The sequence below is a fragment of the Mus caroli genome, unplaced genomic scaffold (genome assembly GCF_978045245.1).
Source record: "Mus caroli unplaced genomic scaffold, Mus_caroli_1 scaffold_9, whole genome shotgun sequence".
Classification (NCBI taxonomy): Eukaryota; Metazoa; Chordata; class Mammalia; order Rodentia; family Muridae; genus Mus; species Mus caroli.
In genome coordinates, this window is record NW_028227264.1 from 9,475,063 (window position 1) to 9,489,712 (window position 14,650).

General features: G+C 39.8%; 1 protein-coding gene across 8 annotated transcripts in view; it reads right to left on the bottom strand.

The window, feature by feature from the left end:
* Positions 1 to 468: 468 nt before the first annotated feature.
* Utrn (utrophin) overlaps positions 469 to 14,650 on the bottom strand; it is a 489,906-nt gene continuing 475,724 nt past the window's right edge. For 7 of the 8 annotated variants that reach the window (XM_085842639.1, XM_085842635.1, XM_085842637.1 and 4 more), the window contains 4 exons: positions 13,282 to 13,390; positions 11,750 to 11,842; positions 6,260 to 6,282; positions 469 to 2,801 (listed from right to left, as the gene is read on the bottom strand). In XM_085842639.1, coding sequence (XP_085698765.1) covers positions 2,793 to 2,801; positions 6,260 to 6,282; positions 11,750 to 11,842; positions 13,282 to 13,390 — 234 coding nt within the window. In that variant the 3' untranslated portion in view covers positions 469 to 2,792. Of the gene's footprint in view, positions 2,802 to 6,187; positions 6,283 to 11,749; positions 11,843 to 13,281; positions 13,391 to 14,650 lie in introns of those variants that run through there. The other variant, XM_085842633.1, reaches the window with a different exon arrangement.

A 14,650-nucleotide genomic window follows, 5' to 3' on the forward strand; every position in this document is an offset into this window, starting at 1 on the left:
AGGACCCCTATGAGGCCGTATGTTTGCACGCGTGGTTCTCAGTTGGCACAACTGTTTGGGACGGATTAGGATTAGGGTCACTGGGGGTGGGCTTTGAGATATCAAAAGACTATGTCATTTCAGCACTCTCAGTCTGTCTCTGTCTCCCTCTGCTTTAGATTTGCCCACCTGTTATAAGCTCTTAGCTACTTCGCTAGCGCCTTGCCTGTCTGCCAGCTGCAGGCATGGGCTGAATCCTGATGAACGTGGGCTCTACTCCTCTAGAACCATCAGTCTCTGAATTAAATGCTTTGTTTTATAAATTAGATCAGTTGCTTTACAGCAACACCGCACAGAAACCTAACTATATATATCTAAAATAAATATATATAAATATAACTATATATACATACACATACATATGTTCATGTATATTTTTATTTAGTTATAATAATATATATACATAGAAAACTATGAGTCTGGTGATGAAAGTGGATTTGAGAGAGTAACCAGATGAATCTCAGGAGCTCCAAGTTATAAAAATGAAGGTCCAATAGGCTTCAGGGATATGCTTATAACATCCATTTTCCCTAGTAATCGGATTCTGATTTGTACAGGAAATTGAAAAATATATAATCATATTTATGTGCAAGAAAAGAGAGAGAGATAATGAGTGAATGGAGACTAGATTAATGTATAGGAGAGAGTTTCAGAAAATATTTAGATTTATCAGAATATAGATCATCTTATAGTTAGCTTTCATCACATACATTCAAAGATCTGATTTCATCAGTGAACACAGCCAAACATCAGAGTCATTTTGTGTTAAAATTACTTTTATTCAGGATGAAAAATACAGTATGTAACAGATTAGATGACAGTCTGTGATTAACCACATATTTCAAAAGAACAATACACTTATTTCTCATCATGGTTACTGTAATATATTTCCTCTTATTTATTACTCAGAAGGTTACAATGTAGTGTTTTGTGTAGCTTTTTCTGTAATAGCAGATAGAGATCATTTTGCATACAAATACAGGCAGGAAATAAAAGAACACATGACTCCTCAAAGCAAGAACAAGGACGACACCAAATCTACAACTCGGGGTTCTGAGTTCCGGGAGTTTCTGTTGATGTTGTTTACACAGGTGCTTCCTGGGTATGGAATGGCCTGATTACAGCCCTAGGGTTTGCACACTGCGGCATATAAAGCTATGTCCAACACAATGGAGGAAGGTGGTTCTGAGGTAGAAAGGTGATCATGGCTCTCCCCTTATATAAAACAATTTTCTTCGTCTCAAAATATCTATGCTGCAAATAGACACCCTTGCCCCCCAACCCACCCAACCGATCCTAAAAGAATAGCAATTTCTAACTTTCAGCCTCCTTCTGGCCAGATCCCAGTGAAAGAGAACCCAAAGTTAGCATGTCCTGATGTTTTAAAAGCATATATGTTTGAATCAAAACATATTACCTTCACCTTTATTTTTGGTTTCTCTAAAATTGGCAATTAAGTGTTAAATTAAAAAAAAGAAAAAGAAAAAGAAAAAGAAGCCAATACCCAGCTGAACACACTCAGAAGTAGAGGCGGGGATCCAATCATCCGAGCACTAATTTCATTCTAGAGTAGCAGTGGTGTAGGCTTGTGAGTGACATCCTTCTCGGATGTGCTGCTGGCCAAGTGAGGGGTCATGAGACATCTGTCTGTCTGCTCCAAAGCTTCAGTGAGACAGTTACTAAGTATCTGCCTGCTTTCACAAAAGGAAACAACCAGAGCTTTCAAAACTTACACAGGACTCGAAAAATACAAAACCAACAACAAAAGTCTATTCAAAGGAAACTGAAGAGCATGATGTGTACTCTCCTCACAATGGGCAAAGCCTGCCGTGTGTTTTCTCATGAAAGCCAAGGGTGCAAGTACTAGGAGAGGTTGTACCAACTTTGGTTTCTGAATCAAAATGAAAATATGCTTAAATGGTAACCCTTGGTAAAATAATTTTTTGAGACTATTACAATACAGTCTTCTTTATTATAGAGATTGCAAGATGAAATAAATAAAGATGTTAAGATCTACTTACAAAAAAGGAATAAAAACAGGAGGAAAAATACCCCAGCAGCTTGCCGTTAAAGTCCACAGGATTTTTAGTGTAATCATCCAGTGGTTACTAAAGGACTGTGTGTATGACGTCAACTAAAGTTAAATAGTATCTTCAGAATGCCTGCCTACTCCACATATGTAAAATATTTTATTCAAATATATGAACTTAGGAATTTGGCCAGATTATAGAAACAAGTACATAGAATCTATTTGTCTGTATGGCTGATGAATTTATAAATAACCAAAACATAATGGTAAAACAGTCAAATAATAAATGAAGTTATTGTACAAGGTTAATATGAACAGCAGAAGGAATGTAATAATGCAAAGTGGTCTAATTCTTATGCAATTTTCTCTCGGTTATTAAAAAGGCAGTTTCGTATTAGAAAGCCCCCACCCACTTTCCCATGGCTGTATATATCATACAAATCAGTGACAAATGCTTTACCACCTCCAAATACTTCTCTGTTCATTAATTTACAGTTGCATAGAAAGGGAAGAAGAAAACAATAATATACGTTATTATAAAACCAAAATATCCTTTTCTCTTTGGATAGTCAGTGTTTGATTCCCTCAGTAGAACACCCAGTCAGCACTCAACAGCTTGTGTCGTGGAGCCACGGAGCTTTGGGGTGGAATGGGTCTTGGGATTGGCATTTGCAGAAGAGGGCAATACTGAAGGTCGGGAAATGTTGTTGGCTGGATAGATGCTTCACATTGCCTGTGGCAAGGGAAAACACCACGGTCAGAACAACATCTGCATAAGGACATTCAGGTAATGAAGACTTGACAGTTCTTCATGGGAAAAGAAGGGCATCTTTCAGAACTAATTAAAACTTTATATGGCTGTGTTCAAAGGGCACCCTCCCCCAACTGCTCATGTGACTTCTGCTCTCTAGGATGAGGACATTTCCTGCACCCTGAAGTCACATGCCAGCTGTTTATTTCAGTAGTCAACACCAACATAAAAGCAGAGGCCAGGGGTGACAGACGTCTTTTGTTTTTGTTTTTTGTTTTTTTGTTTTTTTTTTAACAGGCTAGAAACCCAGGTAAAATTGAGAAGTCTTTGCTTCTTGGGAAAGGTAGCGATGATATATGTGTTAGGCTACCAAAAGAGTACCCCATTCCTCTCTGTCCTAGAGAGGAGGAGACAGATGTCCAGTGGTGTCCGCTATGTGGAAAATGCCAAGGGGTCTAAATACGGGCTACACTAAGGAAGTGACATCACATCCTCCACAGGGGAGGCAAGCAATCCATTTGTTAAAAGTACTCAAGTTAGACATGTTTTTTCAAAACTCTACTCCAAAATGGACTAACCTAACAGAAACCTTGCATCATGGAATCGTGTGAGTTCTTTGGGGACTCCCAATAAAAATCTCCTGCCTACCCTTGTTTCTCATTCTGTAGAAGACCTTGACATGAAATTCTGCTTTCCTAGACTTAGAGGGAATCCATAAACTAGTTGCTGGCTAAGTTTCCCAAGTGGCTTTCCTCCTCCCAGATCTACTTGAAGTCAGTTGATTCTTGCTTCAAGCTGATTCCCATCAAGCTTGCTTTTGCACTGGACATTTTGCTGTTCTGAAGGAGATAAAATCCAGCCAATATTTTTTGGTGGTCTCACTGGGTTCAAAGCTGCTGGATACTGAGGTAAGACCCTCCTGGAGAAGCAGATATGAAAGCTATCTCAGGCATATGGTCTAATTTATTTTCTAGAATAGGAGTCATTGCAATCATAGTTAAAGTATTTCAAGAACATAGACAGATAGGAATAAGTTCCACATGGGAAGGACTGTGTTATATATTCATACTGATAGCTAAAGCTTTGGTGCTAACTTATTGCTGAAAAGACTGAAATTATTTTCATGTATTCCCTTATGCAGGATGTGGATGCATTTATTAAGTAGGTGTATGACAGCTCTCTTTTTAGGCAGCAGAATTATAAAAAGTGAAATTTAATGTTAAAAGTCTAAATTTATAATTCTACAAATAAAAGTACAGCATAGCCGTCATCCAGGTGAAAACGGACATTCTTCCCAACTGTCCCGACTCAGGGTATGGGAAATCCCACAAGGAAAAGAACAGAGAGGAGGATGGAAGCTTGAGAGGAAGGAGCCCCCTGTAAGGAGACACGTGTTTACAGTACCCACCAGGATATACAGGCTATATGGCCAGGAACAATACAGCTCTTCAACTCAACTTCTTCAAATCTAAGACCAAAGTGGAAGGTCTTCAAGGTCACTCTCTGCTTTAAATCCTGAGCTGTGTTTGAGGGTTGATGGGAAGATCCAGTCTCCCTCCCTGACCTGTATCTCTACAGCCATGTCCCCAGCAGAGGAGGCATGAGAACTGAACCCCTGGTCAATCTCTTGGTTCTGGTACATGCTCCTGTTTCCCATTTATCCTTCCATCCCCTCTGTTCTGTGTCACACTGAGATCTGCACACTCCTCAGGGCCTTTCCATGCCATCCTCACTAGTTCTTCAATCTCCCCTTCTGTGCTCCCCAAGTCATGTGTGATCCATCACCAACAAAACCCACACCTTCTACTCTCCTCGGAATACTTTCTTCCCTGATGGCTTGAATCAGCATCCAGGTCTCATAGACACAGAATCTGGATAACCTTAAGATACCTATAACTCTTCCCTCCATGCTCCTCCATACAACCATGGCCTCTTACCAGGTCTTACAGGGGATTTCAGGGTCAATTTCATTGTCTTCTCCCTAAAATGTTTATGTGAATTTCACATCATCTGAGTCCAGCAAGCCACTGTGCAGTCCTCCGTGGGACCCTTAAAGCATGCTCATTTATTTTTCAGAGAGCAAACATCTCAATGTCACCTATGTTGAGGCTATTTGTAAAGCATTGGAGTTTCAACACCCATCAAGATGATTCTGCCAACACTCTGACCTCTCTGTTAGGATCCCACCCTCTATCCTTTTTAGCCATGCACACAAATGTTCAAACGCAACTACTACTACCTTTACCTACATCCTAATAATACTTCAATCTCTGCCATCACACATCCTGATGACCATCTCTGACTTCGGCTTACTTGTGCTAAGATGGTGACACCCACCCTGTGACAGTATAAGACATAGATCATTGCTTCTCTTCTCCCAATGATTCTCTAGAACATGTCCTCCCTTCCCTCACAACTAAACTCAAGACTCTGGGTCAGTTCTTAAAAATCCTTCTTTGTTCTTTCTCTTAAACTATTGTACTGAACTGGCTTAACATGTTCAATTTTCCAAAATCAGTTACTGCAAAACTAGTCAAGTCTGGTGTTTTTGCTTATGAACCTGAATGTGCTATATGTCAATACAATCATCTGGATGGCTGGCATACAAAGCGGTGCGCCTTAACAGCTATCTTAGTCATACTTAGTTTTGGGATGTGCCTGCTTCCCTGCACATGAGCACATCTTCCCATCTCTCCTTACACCTCTGATGGTCCTTCTGTCATCTTACTTCCCTTTAAAATCCTTTAAAATCCTTGCTTCCAATGGACCAGGACAATGGGCATCACCGGAAGATCCTAACCCTACCTACTGTGTCACAGACTGCTTTACAGACACCTGTCTTCTAGCCAAGACCCCAGTTCCACTTGCCAATAAGATGAAACAATGTTCACTGTTTTGAAAGGACTAATAAATTCACTCAAGAAAATGTTTTATAAAGATCTGCTTTGGCTCCGTGATATATTTTAACAATGGCTCCTCATAAGGAACCAAACAAAACTGAAAGCTAGTGGGCTATAGATGCCAAAAGAGCTCAACGTATTTTCTTAAATGAAAAAGGCAACTCTGTCTTCATTGGAGTAATGATCTCAGTATTGCCCTGTAGTACCAGGGACATTTCAAAGTCACTGTTCTGTGACAAATGTGAGATTTGAGGTCAGTCAGATTTACACAGAAACTTGTATAGTAGCTAGCATGGAATGAGAACTGAAATCCAGCATGGGTACTTTGGGTGCCTGATAGAGTTTGGTCTGGGGAACCCCATGGTCCCACCCAACATCTTCAAAGCAACAATCTGTTGTACAGAACCAAGTAACACTTAAACATCACGTGGCTTTACTCATTTATATGGAGAATGAAGTAAGACTAAATCAATAGCAGCTAATGTGCTTACGCCCGGATGGGATCAAGACAGTGAAGTCAACTGAGCCATTAACTCTTACCTGTGGCCTGCTGGGGACATTTGCTGAAAAAGAAAATAGAAGAAATCAATTGAGGGCTTTACTATTGCTTTGTGCCTTCCCTTCTCATGCATGCAAATGTATAGAATGCTTTTCAGAGGAAGAGAATAGCTCTGCCCTTCCAAGGATGCTAGCAGGAAGCAGAGGCCAGCCACCCTGACCCTCTAAGCAAGGCTAGTTTTCCCAGTAAATGTCTCATATTCTATGTGATTTGAAATGCAAACATGAGAGAGAGAGAGAGAGAGAGAGAGAGAGAGAGAGAGAGAGAGAGAGAGAGAGAGAGAGAGAGAAGAAAAAGAAAAAGCCAAACCCCACACAAAACATATGCTAGCTCTTTAAAAACATATGCACTAAAACATTCAGGAAGGTCTTAGTTTTATAAATGAGAAAAAAATTCTTAAAACTTCATTTTATAACTATGCCATGTATTTTTTGGCTTTTGTATAATAAGTACAGAGGAGAGCCTATATATTGTGTTGAATATACAGTTCGATTCTGACCAAAAGGGTCCTTAGAGGGAATTAGTATTTTCTGCACACCTTGGCACTCTCTTGCTGAAAGCTGTAGGAAGAAGGTACATTTGCATCAGTGAAAAGGCTAGTCATTCATCAGCAGTCTTCAGAATGGGGATCAACAGTGATGCCTTACATGGGTTCAGTTAAGAGCACAGAAGTTAGCCTAGGGTGCTAATAACCCTTCAACATTATCCTTGCATCGGAACCCATGACAAAGACGCTGATGTCGTGGGCTTATGAAGAACTGGAGAACTGGCACTACTTTTCAGACTTTTCTAGATCTCTGCTTTGTCAGGTCCATTTTTCACTGAGATCATGTTCATGACCCATTGTTCTTGTGATCTTCACTAAAAACAATTCAGAGATTAAAATGAGTATAGTCTCGAAGACAAAGCTGATGGCAGAGCAGGGTAGAGCCCCTCTGAAGAGCAGCAATGATCCAAGAGACCACTGTCCTCACAGACATTATAGGTGGGCTATCAGTGGTTCTCAACCTTCCAAATGCCGTGACCCTTTAATACACTTCCACATGCTGTGGTGACCCCAACTGTAAAATTATTCTCATTGCTATGTAGTAACTGTAATTTTGCTACTGTTATGAATTGTAATATAAATATCTGACACACAGGACATCTGATATGTGAACCCTGTGAAAAGGTCATTTGACTCTCAGGAGTATAGTGGTGCACAGGTTGAAAATTGTTGCTTTCTATGAAAGAAAAAAAAATCCAAGGGCTGAAGAGATGCTCATCTCAGCAGTTAAGATCTTCTTCTTCTTCTTCTTCTTCTTCTTCTTCTTCTTCTTCTTCTTCTTCTTCTTCTTCTTCTTCTTCTTCTTCTTCTTCTTCTTCTTCTTCTTCTTCTTCTTCTTCTCCTTCTCCTCCTTCTCCTTCTCCTCCTTCTCCTTCTCCTTCTTCTTCTTCTTCTTCTCCCTCTTCTTCTTCCTCCTCCTCCTCCCCACTTCTCCTTCTTCTTGCCTCCATTGGCACTACATGCACATGTTACACAGACATGCAAGCAAGCAAGCAAAACTTGCATACACATAACATAAAACAAGAGTAAATAATTCTTTTAAAACTATCTCTGAACAAGTAGCTTTCCTGAGGAAATCTGGGCTGTGCAAGTAACTATCTCCCACAGGATGGAGAAGGGGTAAGCCTTTGTCCTCAACGCCTAGAAAGTTTAGGATTCCTATAGCTTTCCAGGCAGGATGTCTACCTCCTTCTAATACTAGAGACACATTTCAGGACCCATTGTTGTTGTTGTTGTGAACAGTAATTGAAGTCTAACTGCTTCACCATTTTGCTTTACAGGCCATTGGCTGGCTATGTCCTCTAAGCCTGCCAATATTTGACACTTTTACTGCAGATTCATATTCAACATAGGAAAAGAAAGGGTAATGATGACAATATCTATCCTTGGCCAAAGGGGAGTGTCTCAAATCACGTAGTATGTTGTATGCTTCCAATCCCTCATTTTCCTGTGATAAGGGGGAAAAAAGGGACATCTGTAGGAGAATGTGAGCCCAGGTATTTGGGAGAAGAACCAGGGAAACATAAGCCTAGTCCTACAAGGTGTTTCCCATCAGAGGAAAAAGAGTGAACCCATGTACTCATGTGAGCTATACCCCAGAGGTAGCTGAGGTGAATTATTAGTAAAGACATGTTGCAAATATATACCCCATCTGAAAAGAAAGACAGTTAGGCTTCTCTCTTAAATAATGGATATGTAATAGTCAAACCCTAGACAGAAGTCAAAGCCATTTTTCCTTCCTATCTCGTTTAATCAAATAAAACATTATAGGCAGTTCCTGGAACAAGCTGTGCATTTTAAAAGAAAATTAGATAATCATTGTGCTTTTGTTAAGTCTTGAGTTTTTGATGGATGTCATTCAAGCCTGACAAATGCAGGCTGATCACAGCAGAAACACCCAGGTAAGTAATTCTAAAAGCATTACTTCTAGAGAAAAAGAAAGAAAAAAGAAAGAAAGAAAGAAAGAAAGAAAGAAAGAAAGAAAGAAAGAAAGAAAGAAAGAAAGAAAGAAGGAAAGAAAGAAAGGAAGGAAGGAAGGAAGAAAGAAAGAAAGCTCAATTTACTATTAATATTCCACATATTTGAACAAACTATAAGCAAATTATATTATGCCAACAAAGAAACAGTTATAGTCATTAGGTAACTGTCAACACAAATTAAATTCAGTTCTTTAATTGTTAGGGTAAGATGGCAAAGCCTGTGTCTCTGCTTTGAGATTCAATGTCATTTTAAGAGGTCATAATTCAAAGATGCTACCATTGCTAATTGCAATATTGATTCAAAATGCAAGGGTTTTTAAAGTCTTTACACACAACGGCATATAAGACACAATATAAAAAATAAGCTAACAGAGCTATTCATGCTATTAGGATTTATGAATACAGACTCTCATTTTAATTCCAAAATTGCCATGAGTGAAATTCATTTGTAGCCATGCAATTTGTTTAATCCACAAAGGATCAAAAGTCAAGATTAACATGCAGCTCAGCCCATCCATCACACACTGGCTACAAGCAATTTGAACGTTCTCCTTCGCTATAGAAACTCAAGAGATTGTTTAGGCAATGAGAGCATGCCAATCCTATTTATTTAGATAAACTTCCATAGGTGGTCAGGAAGCTTGGGAGTTGCAGAACTTAATAAAATATTTGCTAACTGAGCAATTTAAATGGAACATTAAAGCTAATGAATCCTGCAAAACCTAAGTGCTAGCTGGGAAATTTTCAACCATTATATTTCTCTAGCTAGAAACATGACTGTCCCTGTAAACCACTGACAACATCAATCTGGAAGTCTGTATTAGGTACCAGGTCTGTACCATGCACTAATTGATTCTGTACAATTTGAAATGATTTAGTAATCCTAGGTAAAATTCTGAGGTATACATTAATTTTGTAAACAAGACAATGGAGTTCTTTTTTTTTTAGACTGGAAAGCGTTTTTTTACCTTGAAGATTTTTATATTTGCCAAAGAAACATATGAATATAAATAATGAAAAAGAACAAACAATGCCATTTTCAGAAGTAAGAACACATAGTCTGTGAATCCCACAGGACTCTAAAATGTACTATGTACCATTTCTTATTTAAGAGGTGCCTGGATTCTTCATTATAACAAATGACTAGGAGTGCTCATGTATAGAAAATCTCAACATCATAAACACTGGTAGATGTACACACGGACAGAGAATGCCAACAGTTTTCCTCTTAAGGAACTGCAAGCCTCTTTAAATAACCCAGTGAGCGCCAAGGATGATGTCACAGGTAAAGAGGTCTCAAGGCAAGGGAAGGGTTTAGCCACTGCAGTGTGGTCTCCATAGAGACTAAGCCTCTTCTCGGGAACCAATCACCGTGAGTGGTTCAACTCAATGGGAATTTTATCCTTGTAGCAGGGGTCAGGGCTTGCGGTAGCAACAGTTACCTTTGAAGACTAGGTGTTGTACAGTTATAGTTTTTCCATTATATTCTATTTTAAGCAAGGCATAGATGAACATTTTAAAAATCAAATATACATATCAGAATATGCCTTAGGAAAGATTTAGAAGTGCTTTAGAAAGAAAGACTTGTAAAAGAAAAATCCTGAACTTGAAGCACATTTTCATTATAGAAATTATGCATTTTATATTTTTATATTTATTACAAAGCATAGATTTAAGCATATCTCACACTCCGATTTCACTGACAACAGAGTTTTAAATTGAAAAGGTCCAACATTACATTTAAATAAAAACTTCTAAACAGAATCCCACTTACAGAATCTGCTCTTTAGTGATGAATGCATTTAGGTGGCAGTTAAGCTAAAAAGTGTTAGTCTTTAGAAACTTTAATTCTGAAACTCTAATTCATACAACATGATAGCTTTTCTAGCCATTGGGTACTACATAAGCCAGAACAAAAACTTCTGAGATGAGATTCAACCTTTAACTTCAATTACTGTAACAGATTTAGCATGTTTATCAATTACACCAAGAATTGATGAATCTTTTTCTCCTGACTTAGATTTGTCTAGGGAGCTGACAGAAAACAGTAAACCAAAAAACAGAGACTTACACAAAACCGTAGTTTACTGACTGACTGGTTTTAACATCCATTTGAGAGGCTCCACCCCCAAATGATAAGTGACCCTTTCATGTTCCTTAAAAGTATTTGAAACTGTCACAATACAGTGGTGAGTCTGTGTCTATGGACTCTGTGGATAGCACCTGAGCAGAGAGACCACAGAGGTCTCCGAGGTGAGAGTGGAGCAGAATCTCAAGGGTGGCAAGATGCCAGGAGAGAAACCACTTAAAAAATTCAATCGATTAAAATCATTATGTAATTTCCCCTGGGATTTGGACAGCTCTCATTGGGCGATTTTTTCGGCTCTTGGCTGTTCATATGGAGACTTCAGACTCATAATTTGTAACCCTGTGAATCATCTGGTTTTCACACATGATTATTTTATTCCCTGAAGGGAAAAAAAAGGAATTCTTTTAAAGGAGAGGGGAGGCCAGAAATAATTGCTTTCTGTGCCTGACTACGAAGACATATGGAGATATATCTCAAGGAAGGTAGGAAGTTACCGTAGAAAAGCTATGTTCATCCTAGACTGGCATGCCGTTCAAGGCTCTTCTTTGAAGTAACACAAGTTTCTTATAGCCTACACTTAACCCAAGTTATATTCTAAAAGCAGACATTGTTCTAATGGACTCTATTTAGTCGCTTATGAGGCCTGTGGGAAAATCTCCAAGGCTGGGATCATACTATCAGTGGACCTCAGAATCTCTCTGGCATCTGAATGGGGCTTCATTTTCTTTTAATAGCCTAAATCTTGTCTCTAACAATGGCTTTGCTGTCATACCAAAGAAGACAAGAGAGCTGCAAGTGGAGAAGGAGGAAGGACAGGACAGGCACACCACGGGGACATAAAGGTGTTACTACTCACGGCTGCAAGAGGGAAACGTGCTGTTGATCTGCTCCATCACGTCTGTGAGGTCCGTGCTAGTGTCGTGAGGTGGGGCCAGCAGGTCCTCAGATGCTGAGACAAAACACAGAGGAAGGAGGGAGCTTAGAATTAATGTCCATCCTTCTACCAAAGAACCACTTGCAGGTAAAAAATAACATAACCAGCCCCAAAATAGGAACAGGATATGAATTGTCATGGAAAAGAACAACTTCTGTGGGAAACAGAAGCATCTGTATTCATTTGACATGTCATACATGCAAGCATGTGCACACATGCGCGCGCGCACGCGCACACACACACACCACACACACACACTCACACAACAAAGCCTTCAGGAATGATACAGAGATCTTTATAAAAACCTAGGGGAACATCCTACCACTGAGCAACATCCTTAGCTCCAGCAGTAGACTTTTATATAGTTAAAAATGTATCATATGTTTATGTGGATAAATTTATATACTGAGAGAAAATACGAAAGTGAAAAATAAGTAACAGTGAATTTGACACTAGTGTGCTAGCTGAAAATCCATTATTTTGCACATAAAATATTCTAGCAATTTCTTTCTTTTCCATTTTGGAGCTTTTATCACAGTCTATTTTGTCTTGCTTTATATTATTTTGATATGTATTTTATTCTATGATTGAAACTACAATAGTGTTTTTAACAGCATAACTGTCAGTGAGGTGACACTGTCACTGATGGTGTTGGTGGCACTTCTGCGGTAGAGGGTAGGTGGAGCAATGTCCACAGAGACTAAGATGGACAAAGTAGAGAAGACCACGTTGAAGGCTACTCTTCAGCTTTAGGTTCTACATGTGCATGAATGTAAAAGTTGTAGAGAAACATATACGCAAACAATCAGTCTTGGGGCTGAAGAGACGGCTCAGTAGGTAAGAGAGCCTCCTGCATTGGGTATGAGACTGAGCCTGGATTCCAGAGTCCAACTAAAAAGCTGGCTGTGGTGATATGTGCCCGTAACCCCTAGTAATGAGGGGGTGAGGGAGCTGAGACAGAAGGACTGCTGAGGCTCCCTGCTCATCCTATTCCAGGTCAGTGAGGGAACTTATCTCAAAGCAATTACATGGAGGATGAGAGCCGGGCACCTGATGTCCTCCTCTGGCTCCTGGAGCATCTTCACACATACATGAATATACACTACATGCACATGTGTGCACATACACACACGCACAAGTGTACACACATACATGTACACATGAGCACACGCACAAATATTCTCAAAGCAAAATAAAGTCTTGCTTATTTCAAATGAAAGGAGAATTTTTCATCTTTCACCAAAATTGAATCCACTCCTACACATTTTATAAACAAGCACATTATGACTAAAGTGTTTTTGTTATTATTAAAATGGATCTGCATTCATTTCAGACTAAAGAGAATACTGTTTTATGCTCCAGAGCACGCAGCTGTAAGAATGCTAGCAACCAAACACCGAAACCATAAAAACTCCAGCCTCGTCCAAACCCAACTGTGCTTCAGTGACACTTACCTGCCTGGTGGAACTGTGGGCCTGGGTCAGTGTCAAGGGAGTAGCTCAATGCAGAATGCTGTGGGGAAGCCCAGGGGGAGACACCATTGATGCGGGCATCAGAGTCAGGCTGCAATCACATGGGAAGTTAGAGTAAGAAAGAAGCCTGTAACCTAGAAAGGACAGTATTCCTCCCCCTCCCCCACCTCCAGCCCCTGCCATGGCCCTTGGGCAATTTCAGCCTAGGTTATGGCCCGAACACTTCTCCTGAGACCCAAATGCTTGCTCCATGTTCATGCTTTGAAGAACTTATTCTTACAGCAACGGAATTTCTTTATGTCTGCCATTTTCATCTCCCAAATTTTACATTATTTTTACACCAACCTAGTAAACTTAGAAGTAATTTGGGTTCATCTTTCAGAAAGTGCCATTGTAGTTTGACAATGGCAAATGTACTAGCTTTCAGAATAGCTCCCCTCAGAGGCGATATGGAGAGAGAGTGCTTTTATCCCCCTGGATTTTGGATTTAGCAGCTTGAATTCAAAGTCCAACTTGGAGCGCTCAGAATCAGTATAATTCTAGGCAAACTACAGAACCTTTCGTGTTCGATTCTGTGTGTACAAATTATTTTAGCATTAACACCTTAGTGTGGATGAAGAACCCGGAGGAAGAGATGCTAAATAAAGCTTTACGGGCCATAGTCGCGGCATAGAATTTTGCCAGGAGAGTGATAAATGAGTCTTTCCAAAGCCATTTGCCCAGTCCGACACAGGGCGAACCCTCCATGATAACTCCTGTGCATATCTTTGTGCTACCGATGGGCATGCTGATAAGTATGTGGTCAAAATAGAAAGCAGGATCTATAATATGAGAATGAAGAAATTCCTCGTTGATGTAGATTTTCCATTAAATCCCTATTAGTTGATGTCTGGTCGTTTTCCCTGTTTATATTGAGTTAAATTTTCCATCTACTTCTGGCACGCACACTAAATCGTTATGAAGAGATAAGAGCTCCACAGACTTGGATATTCTGAGCCACTTAGACATCAGCTAGTTCCAAAAACATTACTGTGTAATTCTGAAGGCCTATGAGCCACTAGGTCCTTGCTCTAATGGGATGGCAGGGGGAAGGTTGGTAGAATGAGTCCAAGAACCTTTTCTTTCCTCCCAAGAGCATCAAAAAGGTATACAGCAAGCAAGGGCTTCGAGTAGAGCTTGTGTGATGGTTCCAAGTGGACACTACACTGTGGACATCAACATTTGATGCTTCGCAACCTTCCTAGTGCTGTGACCATTTACTACAGTTCCTCGTGTCATGGTGACCTCAACCTTAAAACTATTTCCGTTGCTACTTCATAACTGTGCTTTTGCTACTATTATCAATCATAGT